At 47.1% G+C, this 20,849-nt stretch overlaps 1 protein-coding gene across 8 annotated transcripts in view; it reads right to left on the bottom strand.

Moving 5' to 3' along the window:
* Positions 1 to 20,849, bottom strand: part of SYCP1 (synaptonemal complex protein 1) — a 276,938-nt gene that overhangs the window by 242,077 nt on the left and 14,012 nt on the right. For all 8 annotated transcript variants that reach the window (XM_083172734.1, XM_083172733.1, XM_083172735.1 and 5 more), the window contains exons 4-5: positions 13,889 to 13,935; positions 8,871 to 9,035 (exon numbers count right to left, since the gene is read on the bottom strand). In XM_083172734.1, the coding sequence (XP_083028860.1) occupies positions 8,871 to 9,035; positions 13,889 to 13,935 (212 nt within the window). The remainder of the gene's footprint in view (positions 1 to 8,870; positions 9,036 to 13,888; positions 13,936 to 20,849) is intronic.

Raw genomic sequence — 20,849 nt, forward strand, 5'->3', positions numbered from 1 at the left:
TAAAGGACGGACAACTTCCAAAGAGTTAGGAATGTCCGAGGAACCAAAGCGAGCTGGAACCACAAATGGCTGGTTACGGTGAAAGGCCGAAACCACCTTCGGTAAAAACTGTGGTTGAGTCCTGAGCTCCGCACTATAATCGAAAAACCTCAAATAGGGGGACTTACCCAAAAAAGCCCCCAATTCCAAAACCTCTCTAGCTGAAGCCAAGGCCACAAGCATGACCATTTTCCACATAATGAACTTATCCTCAACGGCTCAAATCAGGAGAACTGCAAAAAGATCAATACCACTGACAGGTCCCACGGAGATGTGGGTGATATGAAAGGAGGCTGGATGTGTAAAAACATCTGAACCTCCGGTAACAGAGCCAACTTCTTCTGAAAGACAAGGCTGATATCTGCACCTTGATGGAGCCCATATCCATTCCAGCCTGCAGAAATTGGAGGAACCGACCCAGTCGGAAAAGCGTAGGAGAACGTCTCCCTACACACCATAACACATATCTCTTCCAAATCCAATGAAAGTATCTGGACGTCACCGGCTTTCTAGCCTGAATCATATTAGGGATTACGTTTCCCGGAATACCCATCCAGGCTAAGATCAGCCGATCAACCTTCAAGCCAACAAACAAAGCCGCCGTAAGTCCGGATAAACGAATGGCCCTTGCTGAAGAAGATCCCTTCTCAGCAGAAGAGGCCAAGGTTCATCCACCGACATGGCCAGATCGGCGTACCTTGCCCTTCATGGCCAGTCTGGGGCAATCAGAATTGATTGCACTCTCTCCCTACTGATCTTTAGGAATACTTGGGACAGAAACAGAATTGGATGGAATAAGTATACCAGTTGGCATGACCAAGGCGTTGACAGTGCATCCACCGCCGCCTGAGAGTCCCTGGTCCTGGCACAGTAAAGCTACAGCTTCTTCTTGAGCCGGGATGCCACCAGATCTATATCCGGACAACCACACCAGTCCATGATCAGCTGTAATACCTGTTGGTGGAGACTCCACTCCCCCGGGTGTAGGTCGTGGCAACTAAGAAAGTCTGCCTCCCAGTTTTCCATGCCTGGAATGAAAATGGCTGATATGGCCCTTGCATGCTTTTCTGCCCAGAGGAGGATTTTAGAGACCTCCCGCAAGCAGGCCCTGCTTTTTGTCCCTCCTTGACATACGCTACAGCCATAGCATTTTCCGACTGCAACTGAATCGCCTGATTTAGCAGCAGATGGGAGGCCTGAATCAGCGCCTCGTAAATTGCCCGAAGTTCCTAGATGCTGATTGGAAGAAGCAACTCGTGGCTTGACCACCTGCCCTGAAACTGTACCCCTTGGGTTACAGCTCCCCAGCCTCTTATGCTCTCATCCGTCGTTAAAAGGATCCAATTTTGGATCCCGAACTGCCGTCCCTCCAACTGGTGAGACAACTGAACCCACCACGTCAGAGAAACTGTGGCCGGAGGGGATAGCCGTATCAGCCGATGCATGTGAAAGTTGGAGTACGACCATTTGCGCAGGAGATCCAATTGAAAACTCCTGGCATGGAAATGCCATATTGGATCACCTCATATGACACCACCAACTTTCCCAATAGGCGAATACAGAGATGTACTGGGACCTGGTTCGGAGTCAGTACCTCCCTGACCAATTCCTTTGTCCGCCGTAAGAAAAATCCTCTGGACCACTGTGTCCAGAATCATCCCCATAAAGAAAAGTGTCTCGGTAGGCAGCAGATGAGACTTCTTACAATTTAGAAGCCATCTGTGTGGGGATAACATCTGAGTGGCCTAAGAAATGCTGGCTGACAGCTGTTCCCTGGACCCCGCCTTTATGAAGAGATCATCCCCTGCAGCAGCAGAATCATCTCCACCATTACCTTCATGAACACCCTTGGTGCTGTGGACAGCCTGAAAGGCAGGGCACTTAACTGGTAATGATCCTCCAGCAGGGCAATAGCTCAGTGGTCTGAGAAATGCTGGCTGGCAGCTGTTTCCTGGACCCCACTTTATATGGAGATCGTCCATGTAAGGGATCATGTTGATCCCCTGCAGCCGCAGCAAAAGCATCATCTCCACCATTACCTTCGTGAACACCCTCGGTGCTGTGGACAGCACGAAAGGCAGGGCAGGAAATTGTATTGATCCTCCAACAGGGCAAATGGCGGGTATGCCTGATGGGGTGGCCAGATCGGGATGTGCAAGTACGCATCCCTGATATCCAGATAGGCCAGAAACTCCCCCCTTTCCAGGCCAGAGATTACCGCTCTCATGGACTCCATTCGGAATTTGAACACTTGTAGATATGGGTTCAGTGATGTGAGGTTCAGAATTGGGCACACCGAGCCATCCGGCTTCGGTACTACAAATAGGTTTGAGTAATAGCCCAGACCTCTTTGGGGAGGAGGGACCGGGACAATGACCCTGGTCTGAATCAACTTTTGTAACACTACTAGTAGCGTATCCCGAGTAACCTGGGAAGCCGGCAGACCTGACTTGAAAAATCTGCGAGGTGGGCAAGTGCTGAACTACAGTTTGTACCCCTGGGAAACAACATTCCATACCCAGGAATTCTGGCAGGAAAGATGCCGCACGGGAACGGAGAATAGCAACCGCGCCCCCACCTCCTGTTCCACCAGGGACTGAGGTATGGCGTCAGGCTGAAGATTTCGAGGAGGCAGAGCAAGTACTCTGCTCCAGGGAGATGGCTGAGTTGGGTCTACGCTATTTTCCCCTATTGCCCCTGGCGGCATTGGAGGCACCCCTGGGCTTACTCAGAAAACTGCCCCCACGAAAGGACTGCAAGGGAGGGTTCAGAAAGAATTGCCTGACATGCGGAGTTGCTGAGGGGAGGAAGGTGGACTTTCCAGCCGTGGCTTTAGAAATCCAAGCATCCAATTCCCCTCCAAACAACCACTCCCCCGTAAAAAGAAGTGCCTCTATGCTCTTTTTGGATTCAGCATCAGCCATCCATGTACGCAGCCATAAGGATCTGCAAGCTGAGATAGTGGAGGTCCTGGCGTTAATGACGCCGACCTCCTTAAAAGTATCACAAAGGACACATGTGGTTTCCTGAATGTATTTAACCAGGATTGTCATATCAACCAGGGCCTTTCCCCCACCAGGCCTTCTTGAATTTGACCTATCCATGAGTGAATAGAGGGACTCATCTAGCAGCCTGCGATATTAGGCCTCTGAGACGCACCCGCAGCTTCTATCGGCCGGATCCTTCAAGGCCGCCGCCCCAGGAACCAGCAGGACTGTCCTTTTTGACAGGCGTGAGACCGAGGATTCCCCAGATTTCTCTGCCCTCTGGAGGAAGGTGGACACTAGACGCTTGGGAATCTGAAATTTTTTATCTGGGGATGCCCAAGCTTTTCTGAAAAGGTCATCCATATCCTTAGAATCAGGAAAGGTGATGCTAGCCCTTTTCTGTGTAAAAAAAAAGGATTGCTGCGCCTCAGATTCCTCAGCAGGCATATGTAACACACCTTTGATAGCCACAATAAGAGGTTCAAGGATGGATAAACCTGAGTTGGATAAACCTCTTCCAAAACAGCTTCCACCTCGTCGCCTTCCTCCTGCTCCTCTTCGGAGTCAGAGCCAACCTCTAAAAGCCTGCACTTTTGTGGTGCATTAACAACTGAGGATGAAGCAACCAGTCTGTCAGATTTCTGCAGACCTTCCACAGACACCTGTAACTGTTGAGTCTGGTGCTGTGTGGCAGATATTTGCTGAGACATTTGCTGCATCATATCCTTCATTGAACACAACCGCTGTGGTTTAGCAAGTCGTCCCCCCAGAGGCCTCACTGTACTGAGATAGCTGGCTGCACTGATCACACATGAGAGCAGCGGGGGAAGGGGAAAACAGTCACACTTGTATACAGATTTTACATACAGGGGGGATAAATGCAAGTCTGCCCCAGCCTCAGCCATGTAAGGGACCCAGAGGGAAGGATACCAGCACACTTGCCAAACAGTGTCCCGCTCTGAGGCAGCTCCGCCCCCTGTAATGGCGCTGGAGCGACTGAGAATATTTATACTGGCAAATATATATACCATGTAAAACCATGCCGAAGTTCATTGTTTACTATAAAGCTGCCAGTGTGCGCAGGGGGTCCGTATACTCCCCTGAGTGTGTGCCGCACAAATTAACCGGGGTACCGCCCTAGCAGGGCTCCGGCTTCTGCTCACCAGACATTTTCAGGCATGTTAGGGGTGTGTGGAAAGCATGTGCGCCGTGGCACAATGCCAGGTGGTACATTAACCCATTCCGGAACATGTTCCGGCAGCGCGGAACGGAGCAGCACCTGAAGAGATCGGTATCCCCCCTAAGCTCCCATGTCGCAGGCATGCTGCATGTCCAAATAAATAAAAAATTTAAATAATGAAGATAAAAGATAATTGGAGCTCCAGAGTGTGCATCCTCTCCTTAGGGCACATTTTTCTAAACTGAGCTGTGGGAGGGGGCATAGAGGGGAGGAGCCAGCACACGTTATTTGAAGTTTTATGTACACAGGCTCCTTTGGACCATATATATACCCCATAGTACTAAGTAAATCCCCAGTATCCCTTATGGAGGAGAGAGAAATATTGTCCTTATTTTAAATTAATTCTCAAAAGCCTATTAAAAATACATTCAGATGTGTCCTCAAACATCTTGCCTCAATACTGATTCCAAATATGCCATTAGTTTTCCCATATTGGCTCTAGTTTTTGAGATATTGCATATACCCTGAAATTGAACATTACCCATAAACGCATTATACAAAATATCTGTGTTTCATATGTTTATGGGACAGTAGAGCGAGATCTGATCATTGGGTAAACAAATCTTGGCCTTCAAGGGAAACTATGGCTGTTGGGGCTGCTAACATCATTAACGAGCCATTGATTGATCGAGAAAAGATCATACTTCCACCTCTCCATATAAAGTTGGGATTAATGAAGCAATTCATGAAGGTCTTGAATAGAGATGGAGATTGCTTCCAGTATATTTGCAGATTATTTCTAGGATTAAGCATAGAAAAAATAAAAGCTGGTCCGCAAATTCGAAGGCTTGTAAATGACTGTAATTTCATAAAATGGTACTTATATGTTAGTTGGGCGCCCACTATAGTTAGTATGCACATACCCCCATTATCCATGTCTGCGTGGAGTTGATTTTATATAGTGTGACGAGCGCAGCAAGCCACCGAGCCCAAAGCGTGGCGAGTGGACGCGTAAAACTAAGCAAATAGCTTAGTGGGCACCCAACTAATATATAAGTACCCATAAAATCGATGAACCCTGTTGAATCTTCTACCTGGACCAGTTATGTTTCTGTCATTAAGAATTTTTTGGGAAACAACAAAGCAGAGAATTATCAAGAGTTGGTTGAAAACTTGCTAAAGAATTTGCAGAAAATAGGTGCAAATATGAGCATAAAAGTACACTTTCTTCACAGTCACTTGGACAGATTCGCAGTTAATTTAGGAGACTATGGGCGAAATGTAATAGGGTGTGATTTTTGGACGAGTTCCAAACTCGCCAGAAATCGCACCTTTAAAAATCGCGTTTTTTGCCGCGAATTCGCATATGTAATGAGATGCGAATTAGCGTCAAAAAATGCGATTTGCCGCGATTTCGGGCGATTTTTAGTCATGAAAATGTGCGCATTTTCATAAAAGTTAAAAAAAAAACGGCGTGGGGTCCCCCCTCCTAAGCATAACCAGCCCCGGGCTCATTGAGCCGGACCTGGTTCCAAAAATACGGGGGGACAAAAAGCATAGGGGTCCCCCGTATTTCTAAAACCAGCCCCGGACTCTTGGACCGGTCCTGGTTCCAAAAATACGGGGGACAAAAAATCTGGGGGTCCCCCATATTTTGAAACCAGCACCGGGCTCCAACAGCCCACGGTGTCATGCCACAGCCGGGGGACACTTTTTATACAAGGTCCCCCGGCCAAAACATGAGCACCGTGGCTGGTCAGCCTTGGACGGGGTACCTGGAGGAGTGGGGACCCCCCAATAAAGGGGTCCCCCCCCCCCCAGGCTTCACCCGTCCAGGGCTGAAGCCCGGGCTGTCACCGGCGTCCGTGGCCAGTGGACGCCGGCCTGATAGGGTTAAATCGATCATACGTTACATTGCTTTATACCGGAGAACTACAAGTGCCAGCAGACCTCCCCCGCATGCTGGGACTTGGAGAACCACAAGTCCCAGCATGCGGGGCATTAATGGGCCCGCTGGGACTTGTAGTCCACCTGTAAAAAGAATGTTTATAAAAAACACACACAGAGAGAAGTAAAAGTTTATTACACACACACACCTCACTTTTACACCAGCGTTACTTACCATTCCTGGATCCAGCGCTGGTCTGGCTGCTTCACAGCCGGCTCCCCCCGCACTGACAGGCAGCGGGGAGAACCGGCTTTCTCCGTTGCCTCTAACAGCTTCTGTAGCGCTGTCCCAGTGCTACAGAGGCTGAGAGCGCGATTGGCTGAGCTATGCGTCTCCATGGAGACGCATAGCTCAGCCAATCAGGACTGAGCTATGCGTCCCCATGGAGACGTATCGGCCAATCGCGCTCTCAGCCTCTGTAGCGCTGGAACAGCGCTACAGAAGCTGTTAGAGGCAACGGAGAAAGCCGGTTCTCCCCGCTGCCTGTCAGTGCGGGGGGAGCCGGCTGTAAAGCAGCCAGACCAGCGCTGGATCCAGGAATGGTAAGTAACGCTGGTGTAAAAGTGAGGTGTGTGTGTGTAATAAACTTTTACTTCTCTCTGTGTGTGTTTTTTATAAACATTCTTTTTACAGGTGGACTACAAGTCCCAGCGGGCCCATTAATGCCCCGTATGCTGGGACTTGTGGTTCTCCAAGTCCCAGCATGCGGGGGAGGTCTGCTGGCACTTGTAGTTCTCCGGTATAAAGCAATGTAACGTATGATCGATTTAACCCTATCAGGCCGGCGTCCACTGGCCACGGACGCTGGTGACAGCCCCGGGCTTCAGCCCTGGACGGGTGAAGCCTGGGGGGGGGGACCCCTTTATTGGGGGGGGTCCCCACTCCTCCAGGTACCCCGTCCAAGGCTGACCAGCCACGGTGCTCATGTTTTGGCCGGGGGACCTTGTATAAAAAGTGTCCCCCGGCTGTGGCATGACACCGTGGGCTGTCGGAGCCCGGTGCTGGTTTCAAAATACGGGGGACCCCCAGATTTTTTGTCCCCCGTATTTTTGGAACCAGGACCGGTCAAAGAGTCCGGGGCTGGTTTCAGAAATAAGGGGGACCCCTATGCTTTTTGTCCCCCCGTATTTTTGGAACCAGGTCCGGCTCAATGAGCCCGGGGCTGGTTATGCTTAGGAGGGGGGACCCTACGCCGTTTTTTTTTTATAAAAACACTTTTACACATTTTTATTAACAGGACCATGCACAGATCTCAATGATCTGTGCATGGTTCTGTCAAATTCGCCTGTCAGAACCTGGTCTATTTTTTTTGCGATTTTTGGTAACATTTACCAAAAATCACACCCTATTACATTTGCGAGTTGAATACTTTATAATGGGAAAACATCTGGATGCGAATTGAAATGTGACTAAAAATCGCACTTCTAAAAGTGCGATTTCGCGGTAAAAAGTGCGATTTTTTTACCGCGATTTTCAACCTATTTAATGTGCGATTTTCGGAAAATGTGCGATTTCGGCCGTTTTTGACCCAAAATCGCACATGTCCAAAAATCACACCCTATTACATTTCGCCCTATAGTGAGGAGCACGGTGAGAGATTTCACCAAGACATAAAAGTGATGGAGGAAAGGTACCAGGGTAGATGGGACAGGAATATGATGGCTGACTACTGTTGGGGTCTTATGTGTGACTGTGAAGATCACTCTTAAGCAGCCCATACACGCTGCGATGCGGGCTGTCCCGATGTGTGCTTTGAGGTGCGCGCTCCCGCGGCATCTCATCGCACAGTACAAAAAGTATGTGCTTGCACATACTTTTTGTACTTAGTTCTCATCACATCGCATTGCATTGCATGCACACGCAATGCAATGTGATGTGATCCGTGCTATTTAAGCCCACAACGCACGCCCGCATCGGGGCGTGTATGGGCAGCTTTATAAAAGAAAAATCATACAAGCAGCATTTTTTAAAGCAATAAATGTCAAATGTTTACTATGTTTATATGTTGTTTTATTAAATAAATATTCATTATGAGTATATTGAGTTTCATTTGAAGAGATTTGTAGTAACTTCTGAATGCTAAGCAACACTGTTCTGCATGTACAGAATGTAATACACGTATTACTGTAATTCATTGGGTACCCAATTATCTAAAAAAATAGAGCCAATCTGGAAAAACTAATGTCAGATTCAGAATCAGCACCCTCAAATTACCCTAAAGAGACTCAAAAATAAAAGACTATTTACGGAGTGTTGACCAGTGTTATGAATACAGTACATAGCAGTTTTACCATCTAACAGGAGCCATCAAACAAGATGTAATTTTACCAAGGAGGCTAAAGACCACGCAGTGAAATACATTTTAAAGTAATGTGCTGACAAAAAAGTTAAACTTTAACCTTATGAGTGCCAACATTGCTGTGAGAGATCCTCAAAATATCCGCTTAAAATGCCACAGTGACTGTTTTCTTTTTTGGTGCAATATTTAACTAAACTTGATAGTAATTGTAATTGACTTGGCTGTATTTGTATTTGTATTTAGTTAAATGCTGGCATTTGTAGAAGATATTTGTGGATCTCTCACAGCAACATTGGCACTCAAAGGGTTAAGTAGTGATGTTCGCCTTTAAATATGCTTAAAATATGATACATTTTGCACAGCTACCATATTCTATTATAGAGGATGAACGACATATGAATTGTACCACATACTCACTTGTAACTCTTGTATGACTTTCCGTTGAGCATCGATCATTTTTCTTTTTTCATGAAGCTTTGTATCTTTATCCTTCACTTCAAACTCTACAACAGACTTCCATTTCTTAATTTTTTCTGCTTCTTTAATGAGATTGGAGTACAGCTGATTTATTGTCTCTGTGCTCTATTCAACAATATAAAACGTAAAATACAATTTAAAAGCTAACATTTATAGAGATTCACAAAAGTTTTGCTTACTGGAAGCTAACAAGATGTACAGCAGTGTCAATCAAGCTGACAGATAAGTAGTTTCATAGTAATTAATGTGATTGTCTTTTTCATAACTTGTGGATCTGAATAATGTTTTTTTTCCTAATTGTAAATCTGTGTTGGATTTAAGATTTTATTATTTACAGTTTTGGTATATGTACTTTAACCCTTTAAGGTGCCAACATCTCTGTGAGAGATATGCAAAATATCCACTAAAAAAGCCAGCGTCGCTTACATTTGATATATAAATTCCAATAAAAAATGTTGTGTAAAAAAAGATTATGAGGGAAATGTAATAATAATATTAAGAAGAATACGACTCAGTCGTATTCGTAATCCAAATCAATACGACTGGCAACGGCCCTATTTTTTCAGAAATACAATTTGTAAATAGGGCAGATTTACTAATCAGTGGCATTCTGGCTGATGCGCAATTAGCGGCCGCTAAATACAAATACGAATCGGCAGCCTGTACGGATCAGTCAGATCCATGCAGGCTGCAGTGTCAAAAATCAGACAAAATAAATAAATAATTTTAAAAAATGCCTGGGGCCGACCGATCAGTGGGTTAATGCCTGGGTGCCCCGGTCAGCAGTGGCGTAACTATAGAGGGTACAGGGGGTGCAGCTGCTACGGGGCCCGGCGGGTTGGAGGGGCCCGAGGGCCCAGCAAACCCCCTGCACCCTCTTGAATTTGTACTGACCCGGGCCGGACAGCGCAGCGGCTGCAGCGGTGGCAGGTTTCACAATAAAGGGGGAGGAGGGCCAGTTGATCCAGGCTCTCCCCTCCCCTTTCCTACTCCCTATCTGGTGGCTCTGGTGGCGCGGCGTGTAAACTAAACCTAACAGCTGCGAGTGAGAGCAGCAGCGCGCTGTGACGCTGAGGCATGCCAACGCCACTATACAGCACATCTGCAGGGAAGCTAGCCGCTGGAGCCGGGGCATGACGGGCAGGAGGCACGGCACCTGAGACCTGGTGGGAGGCCATCCGCGGAGATCCGGTTGAAGGGGAGGCCTGGCTGGCACTGGATACCCAGCGGTAGACCTGTCCCTGGAGACCCGGCTCTGCTGGAGGTAACCAAACTTTACTAAAAGGAAAGTGGAAAGGTCTCTGTCTCCCCTTTTCTCTCTTTCCCTCTCCCTGTCTCCCCCTCTCTCTCTCTCCGCCTCCTCTCTCTCTCTCTCAATGTCTCATCCCTCTCTCTCTCTCTCTCTCATCCCTCTCTCTCTCTCTCTCTGTGTCTCATCCCTCTCTCTCTCTCTGTGTCTCATCCCTCTCTCTCTCTCTCTCTGTCTCATCCCTCTCTCTCTCTGTGTCTCATCCCTCTCTCTCTCTGTGTCTCATCCCTCTCTCTCTCTGTGTCTCATCCCTCTCTCTCTCTGTGTCTCATCCCTCTCTCTCTGTGTGTCTCATCCCTCTCTCTCTCTCTCTCCGTCTCATCCCTCTCTCTCTCTCTCTCTCTCCGTCTCATCCCTCTCTCTCTCTCCGTCTCATCCCTCTCTCTCTCTCTCCATCTCATCCCTCTCTCTCTCCGTCTCATCCGTCTCTCTCTCCGTCTCATCCCTCTCTCTCTCTCTCCGTATCCTTCCTCTCTGTCTCCTCTCTCTCACTCTCCCTCTCTCTCTCTGTCTCCTCCCTCTCTCTCTCCCTGTCTCCCCGTATCCTTCCTCCCTCTGTCTCCTCCCTCTCTCTCTCTCTCTCTTTCTCTGTCTGTCTCTCTCTCTCCCCCGTATCCTTCCTCTGTCTCCTCCCTCTCTCTCACTCTCTCTCTCTGTCTCCTCCCTCTCTCTCTCCCTCTCTCTGTCTTCTCTCTCTCCTCGTATCCTTCCTCTCGGTCTCCTCTCTCTTCCTCTGTCTCCTCTCTCTCCCTCTCTCTCCGTCTCCTCCCTCTCTCTCTCTCTCCGTCCCCGCTCCCTCTCTCTCTCCGTCTCCTCCCTCTGTCTCTCTCTCTTTCTCTGTCTGTCTCTCTTTCTCTGTCTGTCTCACTCTCTCTCTTTCTCTGTCTGTCTCACTCTCTTTTTTCTCTGTCTGTCTCACTCTCTCTTTGTCTGTCTGTCTCTCTCTTTCTCTGTCTCTCTCTTTGTGTCTCTCTCTTTGAATCTCTCTCTTTGTGTCTCTCTCTTTCGCTGTCTCTCTTTCGCTGTCTCCCCTTCTCTCACGCTCCTGTGTGTTTACCCTCTCCCCTCTTTTCTCTTTTTCTCAGTCCCATGCACTCTTTAAAAAGGCCGGCATCCCGCACAGTCACTGAACTTGGGCGACATTACATTCTGCCCCTTGTCTCCCCCTTACATCCTCTCACTCTGATCCTCCCCTCTCTCCCTGCCATTCTCTCTCTCTCACACCTCTCTTTCTCTATCTTGCTCCTCACTACAATTCCCCAACCCTAAAAGGGTGTACACGCTGGGTGATTCTTCCAAGCGATTTTTGACTACATTGTCAAAATCGCTTGGAAGGTTTGCCTGAATCGCCCAACACAGAGCGGGCGATAGTGATGTGTGGCTCCGCAGCATCGCTATCACCCGGCAAAATAGACAGTGTAGGCAAGAATATTTTGTCTTTACTATGTATTTGTCTGTGGCTCTCGTGGCTTGCAGGATGTAGTTAGCCGTCTCTCTGATGGCTTAACATCTAGAACTCTGTGGACCCCATAGTAAAATCTTGAACAGGGCCCCCTATACTGTTGTCATTAAAATGTTATTACAGTGCCGTGTGCACACAGGACTCAGTTCCGGCGAATTCGACTGAGCGCCGTGTGTATCAAGATGTACTTGATAATGTACTCAATACACACGGCGCTCGGTCGAATTCCCCGGAACTGAGTCCTGTGTGCACAAGGCACTGTAATGATATTTTAATGACAACAATAGGGGGGGGGGCGTTCAAGATTTTGCTATGGGGCCCACAGAGTTCTAGTTAGGCCTCTGCCGGTCAGCCTGGGTGCCCCGGGGCATTGGACACCGGGCTGATGTTGGTGCAAAAAATAGAAAAATCGGTACTTGTTTCCTAGCGCGGCGCCCATCGCATCGCATACCATAAGCCATACGATGGTATGCGATGCGATGTTACGCGATGGCAGCCGATGTTATACAATTTTAAATCGTATACCATCGCATTGTATGCCATATACAATGGTATACGATTTAAAATTGTATAAGCACCCTAATGGCTGCATTTGCGGCTAACCTGGCCATTTAAGGGAATATTTGCAAAACATTGAATATGGGGAAGGGGGTTTGACAGCAGGGATGGCTTTTCCTCACCAAAAAAAGCCATCCTCGCCATACAAACCCCCCTCGCTGACGCTCACCACCCACATTGAATACACCCCCATGTATAATGCGTAGGCTCAGGGACATATATAGTTTTATATATATATATATTCTGCCTGAGAGGCAGGAAGTTACACACAATACATGCTCACACCGTCTGGGAAGAGGATTCATCTAGAGTATTAATTGTAAGCCAAATCTCTAGATGAACTGCGGGAAGAGACAGGGCCGGCATCAGGGAGGGGAACTGCCAACACTGCTGTCCCAGTCCTGGGGTCCCATCTCTGCAGTTGCAGATGTGGGTATAACTTTATTGATATGTCTTCAAAAAATGGCTGGACGAACAGGCATGTATTATATGTACAACCATTTAATATTTTCTAACCCATCACACTATACTATATATGTACCAGCAATACTTCTAAGAATCTATTTGAAAAATAATTACAAAGACATGAGAACTGTCTACAATGTGTGCCAAATACAAAAATACAAAAAAAATATCTAATTTACTTTCAGCTGCTTTTACATTTATGTGGCTGAAACAAATACTTAAATGAGATCTAGCAATATTCAATATTATCCTGAATATGTAAACGTATTTATCTATTCACAATTAAAGCTTACATTCACTTCAATAAAGAGATGCCATGCAGCTGCTGTACGAAAATATGGCAATAACTGAAGCATCTGAAGGCAAAAAACACCCACTGCCGTTGCTATACACGAAGACACAGTATTGGATCAAGGGACTGATTCAGAGGTGACACTACTTTACAGCCAATAATATGATAATGTTGCAGGAGTCCTATTATTTAAATCAACACCTCCTGTTGGCTTCTGCGATGCACTGCTGGTCCAGGGACGCAGCATTGTGTGAACATCGGCTACTTAAGTTACTCAAGGTAGCTGATTATTTTTCACTGCTGGGGCCAATAAAGCTTTAGATCAGGCTAGGGCACTGCATGCAATCTCACACAATAAGATCTGAACATTAGCAGTCCCAAATCTGCAAATGCTAAGGCAAGGGATCCCAGCTTAGCCCCACAGCTAATCAAAAATGCCCCAAACAGATACAAGAGAATGTTTGCTAAATATTTGTAATTGAGAGATGTTCTAGTTTCCTGTTTTCTATCAATATATATTAAAACATAATTGGTGTGATGTAATAAGCCTTAAAAAATGATAAGGTAGAGAGTGATAAAGTACGAGCCAATCAACTGCTAACTGCCATGTTACAGACTGGGTTTGAATAATTACAGGAGCTGATTGGTTGCTTATTTTTCTCCCAACATTTTATCACTTTTTAAAGCTTAGTACATCTGGACCATTAGGTTCCTCAATAAGTACCAAAAACTTGCAATATAAACAATCCTGCAAATATTACTATATGTTCTTACAATTCTGATATACACAAAAACTCTTCCTCTCCACTTCTTCTCTCAAAGTATTAGCTGCAAAACATAATATCAGTTGTTCCCCTAACATGTAAACTTACCTCCTCTTCAATAACAGGCAAAGTTGATGTTTTTAGTGAGAAGCAATCTAAAACAGAAATAAAAATAAAATATAAACAAATTATGAACACACAAAGTGCAACAAACTTTAATTGTATGAGCAATGCTAAACTCAATCCGTTACCACAAGCCTTGGTGCGGCTCTATCATGGTATCGCATTGTAGGGTAATGTGTTGGTTAACATGTTCAGGGCTATATATGCTTGAATCCAATGACGCTCTTGTTCCTACATTGAGCTTCTTTCACTTCAGGCAATAAAGAGTTAGAGGTAGGTTACAAATGTAGTCTTTCTCAAACAGCAATTTAATCATTATGCCATTAACCCCTTCAGTGGTAATCCTGAGAATTTTCCGGGCTGTGCCTCAGTGCACAGTCTGGCAAGCCCGGAAAATTCTCGGGATTGCCACTGTTTAGAGCCAGGCAGCTCCCTCTCCTCTGCCGCACCTCCTCCTCATTTCGCCCCCCCTGGCTTTTCTATTGAAGCCTCCGGGCCGCGGCTGGCATAGTGTTCAGCAGCGCTGCCCGGCCCAGGGGGATATCGTGGTGAGGTTTTTTAGGTAGCGCTCCCCCTAAAAAACTCGCCCAGTGGGGAGCACTACCTTAACAAAAAAAACACTAGTGAAGGGGTTACGAACAGTTGCTTCCTTATGTAGCAATATAAACAAGACAGAACTCCATTTTGCAACATAAAACTAATACTGTCTCCTGAAGAAGTTGTTCACCAGCAATGCATAGAAATTACACATACTGGGGATGATTCAGATCCGCTTGTTGCAGGACAAATTGGGTCCCCTGGCTGATGGTGGGGTCTGTGCGCATGCAGGAATATGTGCATGTGCAAACCCCCTGACCAAACACTTTCGGCGAGTTTCACACTCGCCGGGGCGTTGGCTCCATAGTGGGAGGTATGGGGGCGGCAGGTGGAGGAAGCAGTGGAATACCCAGCGTTTTATGGGTGCACCGATAGAAATGCTCTGCATTACACTCGCAGGCAGGTCGATGCCTGGTTGGCGCGGGCAGCTGGCGTCACATGACATCAGCACCTGCCCCCAATTCGGCCATCTCATTGCTAAGATAAAAGACAGTCTACATTGACTTTTATCTGCGAACGAGAAATACAATTTTTGGATGGTGAGTGACCATCTAATCATCTTTCGCCCATGTGATTGGATGTGTAAACGTACACATCCCCTCACATGCAGCGGGTGGCATTTACCTGTTTGCTAGGCTGCAAACATACCTAGCCTAGCGAACAGGTCTGAATCAGGCCCACTGTACAATTATAAATTCATCATGGAGACAATTTAATTACATAGTAGTCTCACACATTGTTTCTGCACAAATTCCTGCAACAGGGGTAATTACAAAAATTGGAAGTCTGAGCAAAAACAAGTGAAACTAAGTTGAATTTCCAATCCTAACCACGGGTCTTATAACTCATTTGCTCTGGGTACAATACACTGAAAATAATTTGAGTTAGCTTAAATTCCATTTATTTACTTTATATTGCTATATTGGCTTTACTTGACATACAGTAGTACTGGAGTGTTGTAGAATTTGGCATAAAATGAGTACAGATACACCACCGAGTTTCCGGCAACTGATGGTCCGGAAACTCCTTTAAACCGGACACATCGGGTGCTGGGGGAAGTTAGTATTGTTAGGTTTTTAGACATAGAGGGGACTGTGGGAGGGCTTAGAAATAGTTAGGAGGGCAGTGGGAGGCCTTAGAGAGGCAGCAGGAGGGTATTGGGATGCAGGGGGGATTGAGTTGCAGGTGGGGGGGGTTGCGCTGCACGGACTGAGACGCACTGCGGGAGCTGGAATGCCCTGTGAGCCGGAGACAAGCTGCGGGTGGTGTGGCGGAGGAGTGAGCTGGGCTGCGGGGGTCACGGTGCTTTAAAATGGTATCACCGGTAATCCAGCAAATTCGGTAATCCGGCTCAGTGCTGGAACCCGAGGAAGCCGGATAATCGGTGTTCAACCTGTATAACCCACTAAATGATTTTCTAAATATAGCCAAATCTATAGACAGATCTTTTTTAATCAGAAATCTAGTCAATGTGATTTTGTGTCTTTTGATTATTACAGAAACACAATGCATGTGTTTGTCATATAAATAAGTTGTTTAAATACATTTTAACATAATTTATGCACCCAGGGCCTTACTCAGATATGGACGGAGTAGCTATAGCTGCTGCTTACATAGTTTGGCCACTACAGGCAGTGTAATGGTTAGAAATACTATGCCTGACTATATGAAGTTTGTATATTACCCCAGTGCTTCTATGGGTTTCCTCCCTGTACTCCGGTTTCCACTCACAATCCAAAAATATACTTTTAGGGGCATGTTGGCTCAAAGCCAGTCATGCGGCTTCACTGACCCTGTAAGTGTATCATTGCTGGACACCCTGAGTAACCTGAGGGTTACTCAGATGTCAATATTTGTCAGAGGATTTAAAATCTGCATCTTTGGTTGCAGTAATCAGATCACAAAAGCCTGCAATAGGTGTTTTTACTTTGGACACTTTCTGCAGCTTTTGCATTTTTAGCACAACCACTACATACAAATACACAGCAGCAGTGTTACTGATTTATATATCTGACCCAACTAATACACTGATGAAGTTCTATCTGCGAAACAGCCGCCTGATGTCATACATGTGACACGCGGCAGCAACCCGGCTGTAAGCGCAATTCCCAGAGGCAGCAACATCGTGTTTGTAGGCATCCAACAGACCCGGCAAACAGCTAAGTCTACCTCTTGCCGCACTTTTAAAGTAATCTGCACAGGTATTTTCTGTTTCTCTTTCTTTTTCCTTCTTTCCGGGCAAAAAAAGGGATTTTTGTAAGAACTTACCGTTCGAATCCCTTTCTCTGATATGGTCCTGGTGACACAGCTGAACACTGGGATGTAGGAGGGTCCGAAGGAGCCAGGCACCTATCCTAAAGCTTTTAGAGGGTAGGCTCCTCCCCTACTGCATCCCGGACTCTTCAGTTCAATCTTTCAAAGCCACTGGAATACATTAACTCAGTACAAACGCCTGCACATATTATATGCACATTTTTCAAAAATAACTTTTAACCATATAACATGAAACATCATGAACCTGGCATACTAACTGAGCGTAAGGGAGGGATCGCTGTGTCACCAGGACCATATCAGAGAAAGGGATTAGAACGGTAAATTCTTACAAAAATCCCTTTTTCTCTTTCAATGGTCCTGGTGACACAGCTCAACACTGGCACGTTCCAGAGCCAGTCCTTTGGGTGGGTACGATCAGGTCTGCAGCTCTCATCACTGCTCGCCCGAATGAGGCGTCCTCCGACACGAACTCATGGAACCTATAGAATTTGGCAAAGGTATGAACAGATGACCAAGTGGCAGCCCTGCAAACCTGCTCAGCTGTTGCCCCATGTCGAACCGCCCAAGAGGTGGCGACTGACCTGGTGGTGTGCGCATTAATCCTGGCCGGCACAGGCCTACCGACTTTAGTATATGCAAACGCTATAACAGAGCGCAACCACCTAGCAATGGTCTGCTTAGAAGCAGGCCAACCAATTTTGTGTATGTCATACAAAACAAGCAAAGTATCAGTCTTCCTGACACTCTTAACTCTGTCCACATAAATGCGCAAGGCGCGCACAACATCCAAATTTCTCAATTTGTCCCTTTTCCTTGAACCCTCTGGGGGTTGGAACACAGGCAGAACTATCTCCTGGTTTAGATGGAAAGCAGAGACCACTTTCGGTAAAAATTGGGGTACCGTCTGAAGGACAGCCCTATCATCGTGAAATATAAGAAAAGGAGATTTGCATGATAATGCCCCCAACTCCGATACTCTCTTTGCTGACGCCACTGCCAACAAAAATACCAGTTTCCACGTAAGGAACTTAAGGTCAGCCAACCTTAATGGTTCAAAAGGCGCCTTCTGAAGGCACTCCAACACCAGCGATAAATCCCATGGTGCTACTGGTTGTTTGTAGGGAGGTTTCAACCGAGACACCCCCTGCAGGAAGGTCTGTACTTCCGGTAATAATGCAATCCTTCTTTGGAAGTAAATAGACAAGGCCGAGATCTGTACCTTTAGTGATTGAAGGCTCAACCCGGAGGAAAAGCCATCCTGCAAAAATGCCAACATTTTTGCCAATCTAAAGCGCGATGTGTGTGACTTCTGTCTTTCACACCATCGAATATAGGTCTTCCAGACCCTATAATAATTCGCTGAGGACACTGACTTTCTGGCTTTTATCATTGTGTTAACCACCGCCTCTGAGAAACCTTTATTCCTCAAAATGGCGGTTTCAACAGCCAGGCCGTCAAAATTAATCGAGCTGAATCCAGATGGTTGAACGGTCCTTGTTTTAGTAGGTCTGACCTCAGAGGTAGACGCCACGAGTCCACAGACAATCTCTGAAGCCTCAAGTACCAGGACCTCCTTGGCCAATCTGGGGCCACCAAAATTACTGGGCTTACCTGTGCCTGTATCTTTTTCAACACCCTTGCCAGCATTGGAAATGGTGGAAAGATATAAAGGAGATTCCCCTCCCAGGGGATAGTCATGGCATCCACTGCTTCTGCCAGTGGGTCCCTCGTTCTGGCATAAAACCTGGGTACCTGATGGTTGAACCTGGATGCCATCAGGTCCACATCCGGGGTTCCCCACCTCCGTGTAATCTGGTGAAAAACCTGTGAGTTAAGGCTCCATTCCCCTTCCATCAGCTCCTCCCTGGTCAGGAAGTCGGCCTCTATATTCTCCACTCCTGGTATGAATATAGCTGATAATGCTGGAACATTCTGTTCCGCCCACAAGAGGATTCTGGACACCTCCCACATAGCCAGTTTGCTGCGTGTGCCTCCCTGGTGATTCAGATACGCCACAGCTGTGGCGTTGTCGGTCTGAATCCTTAAAGGGAGCCTCTGTAACCTGTCTCCCGCCAGAGAAATCACTTTCCAGACAGCTCTCAGTTCCAAGATGTTGATCGGTAAGGCAGATTCTTCTGGAGTCCACAAGCCCTGCAGACGCAAGTCCAAGACTACTGCCCCCCAGCCCCTGAGACTGGCGTCGGTAGTGACTACCAGCCAGCTCCGGGACTGCAGGGACCGACCCCTCTGAAGGGAGTCCACCTCTGTCCACCATTTCAGGGAAGATCGAGTTTCTGAAGACAGCACTATCTGTTCTGACTTCATGGTCTGCGTGTTTCCTGACCAAGTAGTCAAAATGTTCCACTGGAACACCCGAGAGTGTAACCTGGCGAACTGCAACGTCTCGAAAGACGCCACCATCTTCCCCAGCAGCTTGAGGCACCTCCACACTGATGTGCTCCGAGAGCCGAGTATCTCCTGGACCAAGGCAGCCAGATCCCTGGCCTTTGCCTCTGGTAAAAATACCCGATGCAAGTGGGTATCCAGTATTACTCCCAGGAATTGGAGTCTCTGTGACGGCACCAACTGAGACTTTTGTAAGTTCAAAAGCCAGCCGTGCGCCTGCAAAAAACTGATGGCTTCTGCCAAATGACTCTGCAACCTGTCTGCTGACTCCGCTTTGAACAGCAGGTCGTCCAAATATGGTATCACCGTGATTCCCCTCAGCCGAAGCACAGCCGCTATTACAGACATTATTTTGGTGAATACCCTTGGCGCTGTGGCCAGTCCAAAGGGCAACGCCTGGAATTGTAAGTGCAGGTTTCCTATCGCAAACCTCAACAGGGCCTGATGTTCTGGGTGTATAGGGACATGCAGGTACGCGTCCTGGACATCCATGGACGCCAAAAATTCTCCCTGGTCCAGGCTTAGTAGCACTGACCGTAGAGACTCCATTTTGAAATGGTCTACCCACAAAGGGACATTCAGAGACTTTAAATTCAGAATTGGTCTGAAAGACCCGTCTGGTTTGGGCACCAGAAACAGAGTGGAATAAAAGCCTCTTTTCCACTCCGCCCTGGGAACCGGGATCACCACACCCTTCTCTAAAAGAGTGTGAGCCGCTCCCAAGAGAGCCGTACGGAGCCGAGCCTCCTTTGGTAGTGGTGTGGGAATGAATCTTCTCGGAGGAAGACCTTTGAAGGGAATTCTGTAACCCTGGGCTATAATGTCTAATACCCAGGAATTCTGGTCTAGTAATGCCCATGCGTCCCTGAACTGTGACAGACGCCCCCCCACCTTGACCACCGCCGGGCAAATCCCCTGGCAGTCATGCGGAGGGTTTGTCCTCTCCTTTGGTGTTAGGTTTCTTATGAAAGGAACCAAATTTTGACTTTGGGGCCTTACCCCTGGAGGACTGAAACTTTCCCCTAAATGACTGTCCTCGAAAGGACGCAACTCCTCTAGGGGAGGGCCGAAAGGACTGTCTGAAAGCAGAGAATCTTGATGTCTGCTTGGCTGCGGGGGCAGGCAGGAATGTACTTTTGCCACTTGTGGCCTGCTTAATAATCTCTTCCAGCTCAGAGCCAAATAACAGCTTACCCTTAAAAGCTAATGCTTCTAAAGCCTTCTTGGACTCATTATCTGCCTCCCAGGCCTTAAGCCAGAGCACTATCCTGGCATTGACAGATACTGTGGAAACTCTAGCCGCCATCTTGATGGCTTCCTCTTCAGCCAACACATACTCTGCAGCTGCTTTCAGCTTTTCCGCAAGCAACAACACACAAGGGTCAGCGTGTACAATAGTGCACAAATCATTTGCCCACTCAATCATGGCCTTAGAGACCCAGGCTGAAGCAATCATGGGACGTAGGGTGTATCCCACCCCTTCAAATATAGCTTTGAGGTTTCCCTCCAGCTTTTTGTCCACAGGATCCTTAAAAGCTGCCCCCCCTTGCACTGGTAATACAGTAGCTTTTGACAGACGTGCCACAGAAGCATCAACCACTGGGACCTTTTCCCAGAGCTCCGCATGAGACTCAGGCATGGGGTACAGACTTAAGAATCTCTTAGGCAT

This window comes from Crinia signifera, chromosome 2 (genome assembly GCF_055691185.1).
Source record: "Crinia signifera chromosome 2, ASM5569118v1, whole genome shotgun sequence".
NCBI lineage: Eukaryota > Metazoa > Chordata > Amphibia > Anura > Myobatrachidae > Crinia > Crinia signifera.